Source organism: Pteronotus mesoamericanus, unplaced genomic scaffold (genome assembly GCF_021234165.1).
Source record: "Pteronotus mesoamericanus isolate MK-2021 breed Mesoamerican mustached bat unplaced genomic scaffold, CSHL_Meso_final contig_35, whole genome shotgun sequence".
Classification (NCBI taxonomy): Eukaryota; Metazoa; Chordata; class Mammalia; order Chiroptera; family Mormoopidae; genus Pteronotus; species Pteronotus mesoamericanus.
Genome location: NW_026555139.1, coordinates 808231 through 828944, shown reverse-complemented (window position 1 = coordinate 828944; position 20714 = coordinate 808231). Strand labels below are relative to the sequence as shown.

At 37.8% G+C, this 20714-nt stretch overlaps 1 protein-coding gene across 2 annotated transcripts in view; it reads right to left on the bottom strand.

Annotated features, from left to right (window-relative positions):
* CSGALNACT2 (chondroitin sulfate N-acetylgalactosaminyltransferase 2) overlaps positions 1–20714 on the bottom strand; it is a 67465-nt gene continuing 46751 nt past the window's right edge. For both annotated transcript variants that reach the window (XM_054576860.1, XM_054576859.1), the window contains 3 exons: positions 18373–18467; positions 15264–15345; positions 1–3199 (listed from right to left, as the gene is read on the bottom strand). In XM_054576860.1, the coding sequence (XP_054432835.1) occupies positions 2907–3199; positions 15264–15345; positions 18373–18467 (470 nt within the window). In that variant the 3' untranslated portion in view covers positions 1–2906. The remainder of the gene's footprint in view (positions 3200–15263; positions 15346–18372; positions 18468–20714) is intronic.

Here is a 20714-nt window from a genome sequence, read left to right as displayed (position 1 = left end):
ACAGGTTTGCTTATACCAGTCTCACCACAAACATGTGAGTAATGCATTGTGCTACAAATTCTGTCTCTCCAGAAGTACAATATTTATTGATTGACTAATTTTGAGAAAGAGAGGAAGGGGAAAGAAAGAGCAATTTTTGTTCCATTTATTATGCATCCATTGGTTTATTCTTGTATGTGACCTGACTGGGGATCAAACTTGCAACCTTGGCATGTCATCCAGGATGATGCTCTAACCAACTAAGCTACCCAGGCAGAACTCTCCAGAGCTACAATATAAGCTCCACCATTCTTTTTTTTCTTTAAATCCTCACCCAAGCATATTCTTTTATTGGTTTTTAAAAGAGAAATGAGAAACTTCGATTTGTCACCTTCTGTATGTGCCTCAACGGGGGATTGAACCCACAACCTCGGTATGTGCCCTGACCAGGGATCAAATGCACAACCTTTGGTGCACAGGATGATGCTCCAACCAACAGAGCCAGATGGCCAAGGTTAAGCTCCACTATTCTTGTTCACTGTTGTACTCAATGTCTAGAATGGTACTAAGCATATAGTGGGATTTCAATAAACATTTTGGAATAGTTGGTTTAAAGGCAATGGTGTACTCCTTAGTCCTCAAGACAGTGATTCTGATGTTTTAACATCACAAGGTGACAGGAATTTGTCAGCTCCATTATAATCTTATGGGACCAATGTCATATATATGGTCTGTCCATTGACTGAAAAGTCATTATGCAGCACATGACTGTATTCATACAGTGGAATACTAGTCAGTATTAAACATAAGTTAATTTTGAGATTAACATTGGTAAACCTCAAAAATTGAGAGCTAAAAATACATACTGAATTAATATGTATGTATATTCACTGGGTAGAGGTAAACACATAATTGGGAAAACTTGGAAGAAAAACAGGTGAAAAATTACCACAAACATCAAGTTGGTGATTACAATGGAGAGAGAGGCTATGTGATCAAGAAGCAGCACACAGAAGGCCTTTAATTGGTAATGCTCTGTATCTTAATCGGGGTAGCTCATGCCCTGATGTTTCCCTTATTATTCTTTAAAGTACACAGTTATACATATTTGTACTTACGATATTTTACAACAGAAATTAATTTATCACATTTTCATTTAATTTTTGGTAATAAAATACTTTATTGGTACCATTTAATGTAAAAAACATGACAATGTTTCCACTGCTTAGCTTCCATCTTTAAGATAAAAGTTAGTTTAAAAAAAAAAATCAGGAAAAAAATCATTTGATTCTGTCAAAAAACAAGCTGAAACTTACCTTGGCAAATAATTAATTAGGTTCCCTCACTTTTCCCTGGTCTTCATAATACTTTTATATCAAAGTAGACAACAGCCTGAATAACTGCACTAAACATTTTACACATCTTAAAAAAGAAAGCCTAAGTGCTATCCCAACTTAAAACTTGTAAGGATAATTAGTAAGAGTTATTATAAAATTGAATTCATATAGCACCAAGAAATTTGGAATTTATAATATTTCATGGTATGATTTACTGAGTCGAAAGAGTAATGATTTTTCTTCTGTGATTTTTCCAGAGGTTTATATACAAATAGAAAAAACAACGCTGGGCCCTTGTTAAAAGCTAAAGTTTAAAAAATCTACACATGCCTTTCACCATATCTCTAATTTCTGGATTTAGCAATTGACGCTATGGTAAAAGATTCATGTGTGATACATAACATAGTATGGTCCTATCTGAATATAAGTCCTTATTCATCTTGTCTCATTAATACAATTTATACCTCAAAACATCATTCTATCTGCAAGTAATATATATCTCTAAAATAGTCTATAATCCAGATTTCCATTCATACTCTTCTCCCTCTCCTCTCCTCAAATCAGTCTGATCTTATGGTATATATATCTCATTTTCCTTTTCTCCCTTCTGTAAAACTATCAACTCAAAGTATTATGCTAATAACGCAAATACAGATGTAACATATATTAACATATTAGGAAAAAAGGATTGTAAATACATATGGATCCATGCTAAAGGAGACAGTACAAACCAAAAACACATAGCATCATGCTATGCTCATCTATTCTGAACCACCCACCACTAGAAGGTCCTGACAGAGCCCTGGCTCATGATGTTACCAGACCACTGGTGTCCTGTGCCCCAACATAATTCAATGTCTGTTAGAGACGTTGCCATGCTGATTGTAGTTCTCTTGAAACAGTCTACAGAAACTCTGACTTCTAATCCTGAACATTATGACAAAGTAATAACACCCTATATTTTTAATTAAGTCATAGATTCTAAGTATTTCCAACTATTACCCATTTGCTTGGGTAATAAAACAGACATTTAGGGGACTAAACAACAAGAAGGGGTTTTTACTTCTGTCTTCTCTTGATTGGTTGGGGATTTCAGATGTGTCATTTAATTATCCTCCGTTTCAGTGAAAAAGGATTCTTCAAGCAACTGACCAATGATCTTCATTTAAAAACCAAGCAAGTTGACTCAAGTGGTTAGGTGAAAAACCTTTGTCCACACACTCTATCTGTAATTCTCCATCTGTGCAGGAATGAGATGCTCCTTACCCATCATCATCATAGATGCAACCAGAACACATGAGAACATGGGTAGAGTAGAAACTAACTCAAAACTACTTCTGGAACCAAACACCAAATTTTGATTTATCAATGATTCCAGATGGAGCATTCTCACAAAACAGAGACTTTGCATTGAAACAGTTGCTTTTTCTTTTCATATGAAGTTAAACTCCTAAAGTAATGTTAGAAAGAACACAAAAGATAAGCATGTCTTCCCTAAAAGAGGCACTACATCTGGAACTGGAATTAAGGCTAAACAAATAGTGCTGGTTTGTGGTTTGGTACTGGGTTGTGGTTCAACTAATGGTTACATTAACCAACAACTTCACTATTTGTCCTGTATGCTTTTTTGCGGAGATGTGTCTCTATCTCCTCCCTGAAGACCAGCATTCCCATGTGTGAGTGAGAGGCTTCATTCATGGCTTTGGACTGGATGCACATGCGGTACTGCTCGGGGGTCAACTCATCAGCACAGTGTTTCTCATGCCAGAGGTGGAAAAGACCAGGAACTGGAGTCCGAATCACAATCAGGTCACCATGTAAGTATTTTCGATAAAGATGAACATCTTCTCCACCCCAGCCTTTAACTTCCATGTCAAATCCACCTGTAGGATCAAAATTAGCACTCTAAGTAACTACCTAGCAGCTGGAACACAGTCAATCCCGGTAAAGACTTTAAATGTTCTGTTTCAAATGAGATGGCATGGAATATAGTCCACAGACACCTCATGTTGAGGACTGACATTCTGGTTTGGAAGTCCAGTTACCAGATGACATCTAGGAGTTCAAGGTCTGTTGTTGAGACTATTGAAATGAAATTAAATATTTGAGACTACTTTGTACACTTCAAAGTTCTATAGAAAATTTTGAGAAAGTCAAGAAGGAAATATAAATCACCCATGATCTAACCACCATGAATATTTTATTGTTTTCTTTCTCTCCTTTGAGATGCAAGTTTTGCTGGGTTGCGTAAAACTTACCAGAGGGAAGAAAAAGAAATGTCTAAGCTAGAGATATAAATTTAAAAGCAGAGTCCAGGTCTAAATGGTAACAAATGCTAATAAATAGAGGTTAAATAGGCAGGGGAAGGTCAGTCTGCAAGAGACTGAGAAATGGCCCCAGAGGAGAGAGAAAATTCTACAAAATGTGCTATCACAATAGTTAAGTGAAGAAAGTGTCTTGAGGAAGAAATGGTCAAGCATGTGCTGCTCAACTAAGAACATAAAAAGAAGTCAACTAGATCTGGCAACATAAATGTCACTTATAACCTCACGTAGAACAATTCTGAGAGAATGGGCAGAGGGTTAACTAGAAAGGGCACATGAAATGGGAGTTGAGACTAATTTGAGTTGAATAAAAATGCTTTTTAAAGAAGCATGGCAAACAAAAACCATTTTTAGTTTGTTTATTTTTAAAGCTATAAAAGATTCTTAAACACTGAGAAAAATTAATTCTTTTATTAAGAACTGGGTTTTCAAATTATGTCTTCTGTCAAATAATTGTACTCCACTGAATTTCACATCCACAGGATGACAATAATCCAGGGATCTGTAAAAAGCATTACTTTAAATAGCCACAGCTTCACTAAAAGCTATGTCTGAGACATATGGGCTTTTGTGCCTTGTAAGTACAAATAAATTCTTCAAATATCAGAGATGGTATAGATACTTAAAATAAATGGGGAACTTCAAGTTTCTGGTTCAGCACATAAAGAGCTTAAAAGTCAACACTGCATCCTAACAACAAATTTTAAAAGCTTAACAAATTAAAAAAATCAGTAATGTTTCTCAGACTCCTCAGAGAAATAAAGTCATGGGGCAAAGTGCTCCCCACCCCCAAACTGGAGAGACATGATAAGTGGGTAGGATATAACCACAATTGTTAGAGCAGAAATTCATGAGAAATTAGGGAACCAGTGCAAGGGTAGGAAAATCTCAGCTGCAATCAATGAATTGCTAGAGGCTCAACTCCAGGAGGGCCTATTCACAGGAGGGCCCCTATACTTTTGTGAGTTTTACTTCTAGGAGCTCTACAAGGTTCTAACAATGAAGATGGGAGAAACATCCCCCAATGCTTCCAGAAGGGGGAGAGGAAAGTAATGGTTCTGAAACATGCCAGAGCATTTTAATAACCTACTTTAGCTTTCCTGTCCCACCGAAGGTGAGGGGCAGTGTCTGACAAACGCTTGCAAAGTTCACAGTCCAGACACACCTCTTCTCCCACAGCCCACTACCACATTACTCAAGACCGATTTACTGCAGTTTCCTCTACCCAGTATGTCATGTCCAGCTATGAAGAAAAAACTAGGCATATTAAAGGGCAAAGAACAGTTTCAAGGGACCAGAGCAAGCATCAGAACCAGGCTCATATGGCAGAGACTTAGAATTTAAAACAACTATGATTAACTGCTAGAGACTTTAATGGAAAAAGTAGACAACATCCAAGAACAGATGAGTAATGAAGGAAAGGGAAAGAGAAACTAAGAAAACATAAAAATGAAATGCTAAAGATAAAAAACAATGAAACAGAAATGAAGAATGTCCTACTAATAGGACAGTAAATGGAACTGGCTGAGAAAAGAATCTGAGGTTGAGGACATGTCAATAGAAACTTCCAAAACTGAAAAGCTAAGACAAAGACGACTGGGAAAAACAAACAAAAGCAGCAAAGCATATTCAAGAAGTATAGGGCAACTACAAAAGACATAACATACATATAATGGGATTATCAAAAGGAAAGGAAAGAGAAAGAAACAGAAGCTCCAAAATTTCCACAAAGAAGTGCCCCTGAGGGAAGGGGCTCCCTTTCTCACCAGCCAACATCATAGGATGGTTTCTTTTGCTGTGCAAAAACTTTTTGGTTGATGTAGCCCCATTTGTTTACTTTTTCTTTTGTTTCCTTTGCCCCAGGAAATGCATCAGAAAAAAATATTGCTAAGAGAAATGTCAGAGATTTTACTGCCTATGCTTCCTTTTTGGAGTTTTATAGTTTTGGGTCTTACATTTAAGCCTTTGATTCATTTTGAATTTATTCTTCTATATAGTGTAAGAAGGTGGTCTAGTTTCATTTTTTGCATGTATCTGTCCAATTCTCCCAACACCATTTATTAAAAAGACTGTCATTACCCCACTGTATGTTGCCTCCTTTTTCACATATTAATTGACCATATAATCATAAATGTATTTCTGGGCTTTCTATTGTGTTCTGTTGATTTATATTTCTTTTTTATACCAGTCATGATTACTATGGCCTTGTAGTATAGTTTCATATCAGGTAGTGTAATACCTCCACTTTGTTCTTCTTTCTCAAGATTGCTTTGTCTGTCTATTCAAAATCTTTTGTGGTTCCATATAAATTTTTAGAATATTTGTTCTAGTTCTGTGAAATATACCATTGGCATTTTGATAGAAATTCCACTGAATCTATCGATTGCTTTGGGTAGTATGGACATTTAGTGTTAATTCTTCCCATCCATGAGCACAGTATATGCTTCTATTTATTAGTATCTTCATCAATTTCTTTCTTCAGTCTTAAAATTTTCCAAGTACAGGTCTTTTACCCTCTTGGTTAAATTTATTCCTAGGTGTTTTTTACTGATACAATTTTAAGATTGTTTTCTTAGTTTCCTTTTTGAAAGTTCATTATTGGTGTATAAAAATGCAACTGATTTCTGAGTATTTATTTTGTATCCTTCTACTTTACTCATTTATCAGTTCTAGTAGTTTTCAATGGAATCTTTAGGATTCTCTATATAGAGTATACCATGTCACCTGTAAATAATGCCTATATTACTTCTTCCTTTCCAATTTATTTCCTTTTCTTGACTGATTGGTGAGGCAAAGACTTATTCTGTATTGAATAAAAGTGGTAAAAGTAGACATGCCTGTCTTGATCCTGATCTTAAGGGAAACATTTTCTCCCACTATGATGTTAGCTGTGGGTTTGTTATGGCCTTTATTATGTTTAGGTATGTTTCCTCTATTCATACTATGCTGAGAGGTTTTTTAAAAAATCATAAATGGGGGATGAATTTTGTCAAATGCTTCTTCTGCACCTATTAATATGATATCATTTTTATCCTTCATTTTGTTTATGTGGTATATTATGTTAACTGATTTGCAAATATAGTACCAACCATGCATCCCAGGAATAAATCTCATTTGATTATGGTGTAAGATCTTAATGTATTGCTGACATTGAATTACTGATATTTTGTTGAGGATTTTTGCATCTATTTTCATCAGGAATATTGACCTATAATTTTCTTTCTCTGTAGCATCTTTATCTGGTTTTTGAATTAGAATAATGCTGAACTCATAAAAACAGCTTGGGAGTCTTCCCTCCTCTTGAGCTTTTTGGAATAGTTTGAGAAGGATAGGTACTAATTCTTTGACTGTTTGGGAACAATTCACCTGTGAAACCATCAGGTCCAGGACTTTTGCTTGATGGAAGTTTCTTGATTACTGCTTCAATTTCATTAGCTGTAATCGATCTATTTAGATTTTCTGATTCTTCCCGCTTCAGTTTTAGAAGATTGTATGTTTCTAGGAATTTATCCATTTTGCTCAGATTGTTCAATTTATTGGCATATAGTTGTCTGCAGTACTTCCTCATAATCCATGGTATTTTTATGTCAGTTGTTATTCTCCTCTTTCATTTCTGATTTTACATATTTGGGCCCTCTTTTTCTTTTTTCTTGATGAGTCTCTTTAAACATTTATCAATCTATCTTTTCAAAGAACCAACTCTTGGTTTCATTCGTCTTTTGTATTTCTTTTTATACTCTGTTTATCTTCTCTGATCTTTATTTCCTTTCTTCTACTGATACTGGGCTTTGTTGTTCTTTTTCTAGTTCCTTTAAGTGTAATGCTATTTTTTTTGAGATTTTTCTTGTTTCTTGTGCTGGACCTGTAATGCTACCAATTTCCTTCTTAAGATTGCTTTCACTGTGTCCCATATATTTTGGGTTGTGTTCTTGTTTTCATTTGCTTCAAGGTATTTTTAAATTTCTTCCTTGATCTTACTGTTAACCCATTCATTGTTTAGTAACATGTTGTTTAGCCTCCGTGTGTCCATGTGTTTTCCAGTGTTTTTTATTTTTGTGATTTCCAGTTTCACACAATTATGGTCAGAGAAGATGCTTGACATGATTTCAATCTTCTCAAATTTACTGAGACTAATTTTGTGTCCAAACTTGTGGTCTCCTAGAAAACGTCCCACATGCACTTCAAAAGAATGTCTAGTTCGTTGCTTTGTGGTGAAATGCTCTGAAGATTTCAATTAAATCCTTCTGGTCTAGTGTGTCATTTAAGGCCACTATTTTCCTGTTGATTTTCTCTGTGGAAGATCTATCCATTGATGTCAATGGTGTGTTAAAATCCCCTATACTACAACCGCATTACTAGGCATTTCTTTCTTTATGTCCATCAAGATTTGCTTTATATATCTAGGTGCTCCTATGTTGGGTGCATAAATATTTACAAGAGTTAAATCCTCTGGACTGATCCCTTTAACATTATGTAATGTCCTTTGTCTCTTATTATACCTGTTTTTTTAAAGTTATGTTCTCTGATATAAGTATTGCTACTCTAGCTTTTATTTCTCACTTCCATTTGCATTAAATATCTTTGTCTATTTATTTACTTTCTATGTGCATCTGTCATTCTGAGGTGGATCCTTTGCAGACAGCATATTTTTGGGTGTTGTTTTCTTATCCATTCAGCTAACATATGTCTTTTTATTGAAGCATTTAAACCATTTACATTTAAAGTGATTATTGATAGGTATGTACCTATTGCCATTTTATTCTTTATAACTATGTCCCTCCGATATCTTTTTCTTTCTTCTTCTTAAAGAAGATGTTTTACCTTTTCCTGTAATCCTGGTTTGGTGGTAATTAACTTCTTTAGCTTTCTGTCTGGGAAACTCTTTACTTCTCCTTTGATTTTAAATGACAGTCATGCTGGCTACAGTAGTCTTGGTTGTAGGTTCTTCCTTTTCATCGCTTTGAGTATTTTTTGCCAGTCCTTTCTGGCCTGACATATTCCTGTTGAGAAATCAGCTGACTGTCTTATGACCTCCCCTGTAGGTAACTGTCTTATTCTTGCTGCTTTGAAGATGCTCTCTTTGTCTTTAACCTCAGTAATTTTCATTATGATAGGTCTTGGTGTGGGCCTCTTGTTCATCTTGTTTGGGAGTCTCTATGCTTGCCCGACTTGTGTGTCTTTTTCCTTCACCAGGTTAGGGAAGTTTATTATTTTTTCAAATAGGTTCTCAATCCCTTCTGTCTCTTCTCCTTCTGGCACCTCTATGATGCAGATGTTATTATGTTTCATGTTGCCCAATGGCACCTTAAACTATTCTCATTTTTAAAAAAAAGATTTTATTTAGATTAACAGCTGAAGGAGACAGCCACAGACAATAGATGCCTGGAAGTCTCGAATAGACTGTTTAAGGTCACAAAGGGTCAACATCTGACATCATCAGAGGCAAATCCAGAAAGAAAAAAGAGCGGTCTCCTACCATAGGAGGTCACACCAAAAAGTCAGGAAATCAAGACAGATCAATTTAAGAAGCAGAAGCAAAAAAGAAGAGTCAATACTTTCCTTTTCTGTTAGTTGTCCTTTAACTTTTTTATACATATCATATAGTCTTAAATGTTTAATATGGTCCTATTGTCAATGTCTTACTTTATAACTTCTGGGTTTGAATATGTTACTTCGGGGTAAGAAAAACATTATTTTGTATTTTCTTCTAAAACTCCTTAAATTTTACATATTGATTTTTAACTCACCTGAATATTTTTTTTGGTATAATATGTGAAAGAGGGCTCTATATGTTTTATTTCAAATAATAGTGGTCCATGCACCTTATTTGTTGAATAAGCCTTATTTTCCCCCACTGATTTGAAATATCAGTTGAATCATATATATAAACATTGTTAGACAAATACATACATTTGTTTCTACAACGCTCATTTTATTTCATTGATCTACTTGATTATTTCTATGCTGGTGTCACATTGTTTTAATTGCTGAGACTTTATAATGGATTTAAATTTTTTAATATTTTATAATGGATCTTGACATTTAAAAAATAAATAAATAAAATCAATCTGCATTTAAAAACAAAAAAGAGGAACTCTGACTTTTTAAAAGTGACAACATGGATGGAACTGGAGGATATTATGCTAAGTGAAATAAGCCAGTGGGTGAAAGACTAATACCATATGTTCTCACATCTATTCAACAAAATAAACTCATGAACAAAATAAACCTCAGGCAAGGAAACACGGAGCAGACTGAAACTGACCAGAGGGGAAGGGGAAGGAAGACAATGGTGTAAAGCAGGAAAAGGGACTAGACAAAAAACATGTAGAAATAACCAACAGACATGGACAACAGAGTAGGAATTGACTGTGGGAGACGGGGGTGGGGTGGGATGTGCGGGGAGGGCAAAGGGGGAAAACTTGAGACAACTGTAATAGAATAAAAGTGACTTAAAAATTTTTAAAAATTTAAAAAACCAACAAAAAAAGATTTTATTTATTTATTTTTTAGAGAGGGGAGGGCACGCAGAAATAAAGGGAGGGAAACATCAATATGTGGTTGCCTCTTTTGCGTCCCTTACTGGAGACCTGGCCCGCAACCCAGGTATGTGCCCCCCAGACTGGGAATCGAAACAGCGACCCTTTGATTCACAGGCCAGCAATCAACCACTGAGCCAGAGCAGCCAGGGCTAACTATTCTCATTTTTAAAAATTCATTTTTCTTTTTGCTGCTCTAGTTGGGTGTTTTCTGCTATCTTGTATTCCAAATCATTAATTCAGTCCTCTGCTTCATCTGACCTATTGTTTATTCCTTCTAGGATATTCTCATTTCAGATAATGTATTCTACATTTCTGACTGGTTATTTTTTATGGTTTTTACGTCCCTTTCCAGGCTTGCTATCTCTTTGTTTAAGTTCTCACTAATTCCACCCATTCTTCTTCTAAGGATGATTCAAGTTCCTTGAGCATCCTTATAAGCATTGTTTTGAATTCTATCTGGTAGCTTCTCACCTCCATTTCGTTTAGCTTTTTCTGGAGTTAGCTCCTGTTCTTTCATTTTGTGCATTTTTGTCTTCCAATTTTGGCTGCCTCTTTGTGTTTCTGTGTATTAGGTAGATCTGCTATGTCTCCCAGTCTTGGTAGGGTGGCCTTATGTAGTAGGTGTTCTGTGGGACCCAGAGGCAATGTCTCATTGATCACCCAAGTTGGGTACTCCAGAAATGTCCACTGTGTGGGTTATGTGAGCTCTCCTGTTGCAACTGAGTCTTTGTTATTGGCCCATTTGTGTATGGGGTTGATCCTTAGGTTGGCTGACTATGAGGGGGCTGCTGTGTGGGTGCTGACCACACGAATCAGAATTTGCCTCAGCAGGTTCTGGAGCCTGCTGAAATCTCCCTTTGGATGTGCTGCTTCTGAAGCTAATTGGATCCTGCTCTGATGTTTGAAGCCCTCAACCGGATGTGTTGTTTCTGGAGCCTCTTGGGAGGAATTCTGGTGCATATCAAAGACAGATGCTAGCTGTGACTGGTCCTGAGCAACCTGTTTGAAGTCAGAATGTCATCCACAGTTTGTGGATGCCTCTGCTAGGCTTTGGTATGCATGGAAACCAAGCTGCACATCAAAGCCAGCCTCTACCAAAACCAAGCCTCAGGGTCAGCACAAGGCCTAAGGCATCCTGGTATCTACCTCTGCCTGCCTCCACCTGTTTGCTGCCTATTAGCCTAGTCATTGAAAGAGCCTCTGGCAGTACTCAAGTTGCATGGGCTAGGTTCTCAGTGAGTCACCAGGTAGGTTGAGTGGTGTTCAACAGACTGATACAGGTTCAAACTCCATGTTAGTGCTGGCTCTGAAGCTACTGAGCAAAAACCCCACAGTAGCCTTTCCAGGTGGCTCAGCTAGTTGGAGCATCGTCCTGTACACCAAAGGGCTGTGGGTTTGATCCTTGGTTGGGGTGCATATGGGAGGCAATGATTTATATCTCTCTCTCTTTCCCCTTCCTCTCTCTCTAAAATCAATAAACATATTCTTGGGTAAGGACGAAAATAAAAAGGCCCACAGCACACCAGGGTTGTCAGCCACCACCTGGGTGACCTCAGACCTTTGTGGTATGGTGTGGTGTCAGAGTCATCAGCGTGAGGCCAACAGAGTTTATCAGTCCTAAACATACCAAGATTTGGCTGTGTGAAGAAAGGGCTCTACACAGGTCGGGCATGCAAGGGAAAAATGGCCCCAGTTCTAGAGTCTGTTCCAGATTCTGCCTGGACATCCTGGAGAGCCTAAGATCAGCAGGGTGGAGTCACTGGGAATACGGAGGATGGGGCCAGTGGATCTCCCCGGGGTGGGAGGCGCAGGTCAAACTCACAGGAAGGTGGGAGTATTCCACTGTCTCAGAGTCACACAATCCACAAAGTGACAACCCATGTCTGCTCGGACCTCTATACTCTGGGCTCAGGCAGCTGACTCAACAGGGCATGAGTTCTGCAGTATGGTGTGACAAGGAGTCCAGATGGTGGGGCTACTGCATTCCCCCAGGCTGATGCTGTATGGAGAGAAGTTATTCACTGAAGAAACAGTGTCTGTGGTGTGGGAAGACTCAGCACAGGACCCTGGTGGCTGTCCGATCAGCTCTCTCTCTGAAGCCAAAACACCCAGTCTCTCCTCACAGGACTGTTATCTACTCTGTACTCCCTCAGCTGGAACCCAAGGTTAGTGGCTGTTGAATGAGATTTTGTGCACTAACCCTTTAAGAGGGCACCTGGGTCTCTAGCAGACCTCTCACACTGGTAGTGGAATCCCTGCTGATTTTCAGAGCCAGGTGTTATGTGGGTGCCTCTTCCCAGCTCTGGTGCTCTGGGCTGGGGAACCCAGTATGGGGCTGAGACTCCATATTCCTAAGGGAAAACATTTGTAGCTGAGATATCCCTCTGGAATCTCAACCACCACCCATAGGAGTGGGGCCAGCACATTTTGCATCTCCATGCTTCCTACCAGTCTCGATGTGGCTGCTTCTGTAAACCCCTGGTTATAAGACTTCTGTTTAGCCAGTCTTCAGTTGGTTATTCAGGTTGATTGTTCTATATTTTAGTTGTAATTCCAATTTGGTCCTGGGAGGAGGTGAGTGTAACTTCCACCTAGTCCACTGACTCGTTCTTTTTTAAGGTTTCTCTCTGTGGGATGTCTCATTGATTCATCTATTCTTCCCCTAAGTTTATTCTCATAAGCAGTGTTTTGACCTCTGTATCTGGTATATTGCTTTCCTCCATTTCACTTAGTTCTGTTTCTGAAGTTTTGTCTCCAGTTCTTTCATTTGTGACATGTTACTTTGTTTCCTTAATTTGGCTGCCTCTTTGTGTTGTGCCATTAGGTAGATCTGTTACATTTCCCAGTCTTGGCCAGCTGGCCTTATGTAGTAGGTGTCATGGCACTATCTCCCCAGTCACCTGATCCAAGTGCTTCAGGGTTGTCCTTTGTGTGGGTTGTGTGTGCACTACTGTTGTAGTTGAGCTTTGATTGCTGTTGGCACATCAGGAGATGGGACTGACCTTCTGGCTAACTGATCACAGCAGATAAGCTGTTGAGTGGAGGTTAACCCCATGAAATGGGATTCAGTGCAGGATTTTGGTGCCTGTGGAGTCCACCCTTTGGGTATGTCTTTTTTGGAGATTATTAGTTGGTGATCTAGTGTGGTCTGAAGCCAACCTCTGGCTGTGTTGTTCCTGGGGCCTCTTGGGAGGAGTACCAGCGCAGGCCCATGTCAGCCACTGCCGATACCTTACCTGAGGCCACATGGTAGGAGTTACAAAGAAATCTGTGCTTGGCAGCTGCCTGTTCTGGGCTTGGAGGCACCTGTAAGTGGTTATGCTATAAATTGATGCCTGGCCACTAGTGCCAGGCTGAGGGTCACTTAGCAAGAAGTACAGGATATTCTGAGGACAGCTGATGCTTGTTAGGCATTTGTGGACCTTTGAGAGATATAAGGAAATTCACAGCACAGGTTGCAGCCTGCTGCTTGTGAGAAGAGCTGCTGAAATATGTGGGTTGGGTGAAGTCTCAGGGCATCAGCAGGGTGGTCTGAGCTGTGATAGCTGGTTTCATGAAGACCTAGATTGGTTGCATGCATGCTGGGTGAGGGGAGAGCTTAACAAAGGAAAATGGTGCCTGTCAGCACTTGTCTTGGACAGACCTGCCCTTCCAAAACTCACCCCAAAGCCAGATAATTCAGTTCCCCCTTGTTTACCCGTGGTGCTTTTCAAGCTGCTGCCCCAGAGCTGGAGCTCAGAGTGATGTGTCCATGAGCAAGTAAGTCTGTGCATGGGCCCCTAAATAGAGGTATCTGGGACTCTAGAAGCCCTCTTTCTTAACCAGACAGAACATATGATGATTTTTACAGCTACAGGCTGGGGGAACTACTCTGCCCAGCACTGGTGGTCTGAGCTGTCGAGCCCAGTGTGGGGCTGGGCCCCCTCGCTCCTCAGAGGATAACTCTACAGCCAAGATGTCCCTCTTGACTCACAGGTGGATATGAACTAGCCTGTTACGTATCGTCTTGTTAACAGTCTCAACATGGCTTCTTTTTATCCTTACTTTATATATTTTTTTAAATAGTTCTTTTTAAAAAAAGATTTTATTTATGTATTTTTAGAGAGGGGAAGGGAAGGAGAAAGAGGGAGAGAAACATCAATGTGCAGTTGCCACTCGTGCGCCCCCTACTGGGGACCTGGCCCGCAACTCAGGTATGTGCCCTAGACTGGGAATCAAACCAGCGACTCCTTGATTTGCAGGCTGGCAATCAATCCACTGAGCCACACCAGCCAGGGCTATTGTTTTCATCTTATTTATAGGCATTCTGTTTACCTAGTCTTCAGGTGATTCCCAAAAGTGGTTGTTTTATGTTAGCTGTAATTTTGATGTAATAATAGCAGCAGACTAGCACAGTGTTTACCTACTCTGCCAACATGACTGAAATCTCAGCCTGCTTTCTGAAACTATGCTCTAACACTTCATTTTCTGCTGTATAAGAATGGAGCTGAGGTATGGCAGGAAGCCTCAACCAAATTCTTCATGGTCATTTGTGGTTTAGGAGAGTGATGAATAAATTAGTAACCCTAAGTCCCCCACTCCAACTTCAACCAGAGTCAGAGAGAGCAGCCTTTTTGTTCATTTGTTTTAAATACTGAAATTTTTCGTAACAGTTCAATAGACAATTTAAAGGGGTTTCATTTCTCAATAAAAAGTATAAAAGCCCTTCGACCAGATAACGCAACATTACTTCTTGCTGTAACAATCCATGAGTACAACACTAAAGTTGTGTAATGATCTTTTGTTAGAAAATTCAAATCAGCTGCAAATATGGGTAACGAGTCACACAGATATTTAAAAAAACCAGTGTTTTGATTTTAAAGAAACAACACTTTTTGTTTTACCTTTATGACCTACCTCATTTTTGCTATTCAAAGACAATAATTATAGACTCATTTTGCCTTTCCTACGTCCAGACTCTTCCTTTCAGCTATTCCTGGACATATATAATTTAAGAGGAAAATACTCAAATTTGAGATCTTTCAGAAAAATGACATAAGGTAATACGTAAAGTCCTCTCCTTAAATGTGATGTACACTCACCAACAGTCAGGAAATCTGATCGGTACTGACAAGTCATTCCAAAGCCAAAATCTCGCCAAAAGCCAGAATCCTTTTTGTGAACCTTAAGGTAGAGAGGGGGAAAATAAATAAATAAATTTAGTCCCTTATAAACTAGGAAAAGTTTTAATCAACAATGAAAAAAATGTTCCAAATAATAATTTTTCCTGTCATTATATGACTGACAATGAATAATTACCTCTGTGTTTTGCGTATTTCCAACTATAAAACTACTTTTGCCCCACCCTGTTAATCCCCATGAAAAAAGATTCTGGCCACTTTCAACTTATTTGAATTAAAGCCCTGTCTAAGGTGCAAGCTGTTACTAGTAATCAAACGGTGTGGTGCCTGATCTCAAGGGCTCTACATCCAATCTAGGAGGGCAACAGTTGCACATACTGCAATACACTGTCATAAATTCTACAATGTGAACCTTATCTGGTACCTACCCAGATTCTATTCCCCTACTGCCTTCCTTATTGTGCAGTTTTGGCTCCATGCAACCCATGACCTTCAAGCAAGCTCCTTCCACCAGTACACAGTATGAGCCATGAGGACTCTATACCAGTGTGACAGCCTCACCCCATTTAGTATAGAAATTGGTTCATTAACAGGTATTTGACAAAATTCAGGCCAGTATGCTAAAATGGGAGGGATTGAGAACTTTGGAAATGAAAGTCCCCTTGTCCTCCTGAGCGCTACCAGAAAAAGACACTTGCTTGTTTTAGATGGTGTAGGGGGGAAGCTGGCAAACTGCAGCCTCCAGGCCACCTGGTTTTGTAAATCATTTGACTTGAATACAGTGACACTCATTTGTTTACAAATTTCCTATGGCTGCTTTCATGATACAGTGGTAGAGTTGAATAATTGCAACAGGGACTATATGGCCTGCAAAGCCCTAAATATTTTCTATGATGCTCTGTACAGAGTAAGTTTGTCAACTCCAGGTGTAGGGTGTAGCAATCTTTGGAACTGCTAGTCCTTCTTCCACAAGGGAAACCAGCTTTAAAATGAACCTGTCATCACTGAAGTCCAAGCAAACAAAGAAAATCAGGGTTTTGTTGATACTGAATCCCCAGAATCAAGTAAAAGTTGAAGTCTGGTAAATCTTTATTTTATTCATAGATATAACAAGTGTTTAAAGTGTTCACATGGTTCTGGGAACTGGGACACAAATGTGAGCAGAGGTGACAAGTACCTACCTCTCTCATGGCACTGGTTTCCCCCTAGTGTCTAGGTAGTTTTAGTTCACTGCTGTTTACTCTTGGTAGAAAAATTAGTGTTCAAAAACCCGTGGCTGTTAGCTATGATTATAAGGACCCATCTCCAGTGATAGTGGAGGGGCTGAACATGGTCTAGGGCACAACATATCAACAGGAGCTCATTCTTGCAGACTGGGGCTCCGCATCCTCCCTACATCTCAATATTCCTAGAGCCACCTTTCTGGCTCTAGGGACCACATACACTGTCTCAGCCTGCGGGCCAATCTCTGTGATGCCTGCTGCTTAGCACAACCCCAGAGAAGCAAAAAGACATATTCCTCTGTGTCCTCTTGAACATGATCCAGATTGTTCTCTCCACCATTGATCCTATATCCATCCACTTAACAGAAATTTCTCAAACGTCAGACTATTAACAGTAACTGTCTCACTTTCCAATACTAATATGACATTTTCTTAATTTTTACAAAGGATTTTGGGTGTCAGGTAAGGTACATGTGGGTGCTTGATTTGCCATTTTGATCCCATTTGTATCTGTATTCCTAAGTAATACTGGCCTACAGATAAGGTAGAGATGTGTTTAGTATGTGTATGTGTGTATGCTTTGCAGGTATTAGTGTAAAGATAACACTGGTCTCATAAAATATATTAAGTAGATCATATGACACTAATATTGCCTGTCTTTGAAAATTTGGAAAACCTCACCAGTAAAATATCATCTGTATGTAACTGTATAATACTTTTTTGATAACTGTTCTAATTTTTTAAGCAGCAATAGTTTCTTCAAGGCTTCCATCTCTTTTATTTAGAAATACTAACATCAGCTTTTATAAAATACTACCATGAACTTACCTCTTATTAAAGGTTTATAAATTCTCAAATCTTTCCTTTTACTCAGAATTTTAAAAAGTTACATAAAATTCATTTGTTTTATTATAATTTCCAATGTTGTAACTTCCTTTTTACCTTGAATCTACCTACTTTATGATTAAAAAAAATTTTTTGCACATAACAAATAACCTATATTTGTCAAGCTATTATTTTTGGTTAATTTCTGCCTTTATCTTTTTTCCTCTGAGTTATTCAACTTTTTAACAAGTTAACTTCTTAGTTAATTTGTTTCTATTGTTTTCTTAATGTTAACAATTAAAAAAAATAGGCTAAGTACAATACAGTATCCTGGACTGGATCCTGGAACACAGAAGGGATATTAGTAGAGAAATTGGTGAAATCCTAACAAATTCCACAGTGTAGTTAGCAGTAACTTACCAGTATTAATTTCTTAATTTTGAAAAATATACCATGGTTACATAAAATGTTAACATTATGAAAAACTGGGTGAAGTCTAGGAAGGCCTATACCACCTTTCTACATTTTCTGTAAATCTATATTATTTTAACATAGTAAGTTATTTAATATTTTTAAAATGTTAAGTATGACTGTTATGCTGATATAAGTGCAACTCTAAATTGTGACACATGACTTTCCCATGCAATGACTTTCTAAGTAATTCCCTACAGTATATTATTCCTTCTTAGTTATCTAGTAGTTTAAATTTCTAGTTAATAAGGTTTATAAAATTAAAATTTATTTTTAGTATTACTATAAATATGTTGGCAGAAGTAATTGTACAATTTTCATATTCTGGAATGTGAAGTTTTCTCTGTGCCCTAAACTTTTTCCCCCCTCTGGAATGACACTAAAACAATAAATATGAAAGCATTTTACAGGAGGTAGGGGTAGAAAACTATGAAAATGTGTTCATAATAACTACAGTTTGTTACTGAAACTTTGTTTTTTACTTGTGAATGAAGTATAAAGGAACCTAGAAGGGATCTTTGTGGCCCTTCAGAACACAGTGAGAGTCTTACCAGCTGCTGCTCCACAGGAGGGGGTACATTCTGACTGGCATAAACAATGGCAGGGTTGTAAAGACTGAACACTACAGGGTAAAACACCTTCTTGCCTATAAATTAAAATATACATTTATATCACACAAGTCATAAAATGAAGGACTGGTCTTATAACAGTATCTATTAATAACCTGTTAAAGTCTTTGATTCCATATGATGATTTTATTTTATCGATATTGATTTTATCAATATTCAGGCTACTGAACATCCTATTGATTTGATAAACGTGATGATGATCTTTTAAATAACATATGAGTAGGCCAGGCTGTGGAACTGTAGCATTACAAAACAACGGAAAAAAAAAAATAGACTAAAGGGTGCTCCACACATTTATTCCCTTGACTTTGGGGAGATGCGCAAAGGTATTCTCTCAGCTATTCATTAGGTGAGCCATTTATTGGGTTGGCTAAAATGTTCAATTCATTTTTTTCCATAAGGTGGCTCTAGTAGCACTTAGCTGTCTTTAATTTCATTTGAAACAATTTTGTCAGATTTTATTGTGACAGCTGTCATATAGCATGCATAAAAAAAAATCAAAATAAGTGAATTTTTGTGTAGCCATTTTAATATTGAAACTGATAAAAAATATGCAACATTTTTGGCATATTATGTTTTATTACTTCAAGAAAGGTAAAAATGCAACTGAAGTGCAAAAAAAAGATTTGTGCAGTGTATGAAGAAGGGGCTGTGACTGATCAAACATGTCAAAGTGGTCTGTGAAGTTTCGTGCTGGAGATTTCTTGCTGGATGATGCTCCACAGTCAGGCAGACCAGTTAAAGTGGACAGCGATCAAATAGAGACATTGAGAACAATCAATGTCACACCACGGGTGAGACAGCTGACACACTGGAAATATCCAAATCAAGCACTGAAAATCATTTGCACCAGTTTGGTTTTGTTAATTGCTTTGATGTTTGGGTTCCACATAAGCAAAAAAAAACTTCTTGACTGTATTTCCACATGTGATTCTCTACCTAAATGTAATGAAAACATTCCATTTTTAAAACAAATTGTCATGGGCAATGAGAAGTGGGTATTTTACAATAATGTGGAATGGAAGAGATAGTGGGGCAAGTGAAATGAACCACCACCAACCACATCAAGGGTTGGTCTTCATCCGAAGACGGTGATGTTGTACATATGGTGTGATTGGGAGGGAGTCCTCTATTATGAGCTCCTTCCAGAAAACCAAACGATTAACTCTGACTAGTACTGCTCCCAGTTAGACCAACTGAAAGCAGCACTCAATGAAAAGCATCCAGAATTAGTCAACAGAAAATGCATAATCTTCCATTAGGATAACGCAAGACCATATGTTTCTTTGATGACCAGACAAAAACTGTTAAAGCTTGGCAGGGAAGTTCCGATTCATCTGTCTTATGCATCAAACACTGCACCTTCAAATTTCCCTTTATTTCGGTCTTTACAAAATTCTCTTAATGGAAAAAATTTCAATTCCCTAGAAGACTGCAAAAGGCACCTGGAATAGTTCTTTGCTCAAAAAGATACAAAGTTTTGAGAAGATGGAATTATGAAGTTTCCTGAAAGATGTCAGAAGGTACTGGAACAAAACAGTGAATACATTTTTCAATAAAACTATTTGTGAAAATGAAAAATGTGCCGTTTATTTTTACATAAGAATCAAATGAACTTTTTGGCCAACCCAATATTATGCATTGTTTCATCTGATTAGCAGGAACAGATACAGGTTAACCTCGGCAATCATCAAAAAACTTAGAAACAAGTTAAATCCATTTTTCAAAATGAACCATACAAACAGTAAATCCAAAGAATACTGCCTAGTGAATAGATAAATAGAAAATAATTAAAACATAGAACTGCAGATAGATTTGAATAAGATTTGGAAAAGTTGGAAAGATAAGAATCAAAATGACCTTATGTAATAGCCCTTGCAGAAAACCTTGTCACTCAAGGTTTTCTTTTCAAACCTTTTATCACTCAAACTGATAGCACTGAAGGGCCCTTAAAGGCTAACTGGTCCATATCCTCTCAATAGGGAATTCCTCGCCAAGACTGGAGTCCATCAGATAGATAATATTAAGTGCTCAGTAATTATAAAGGACCCTGTAAGTAAGGTAAGTAGCCTTTTTATTACAAGATTCCTAGCTGATACTCATCTTACCTTCCTCAAAACCCAGTTAGCGATGAGGAGCTCAGTTTCCCATAAGCAAATGTGTTTCCCAAGATCAAAATATTTCTTTCACATTAAGCCAATGTCTCCAACTTCCAAATTTTGAACTTCATGCTGTTTGGTGTAACAAAAGTAAACCTAACTCTT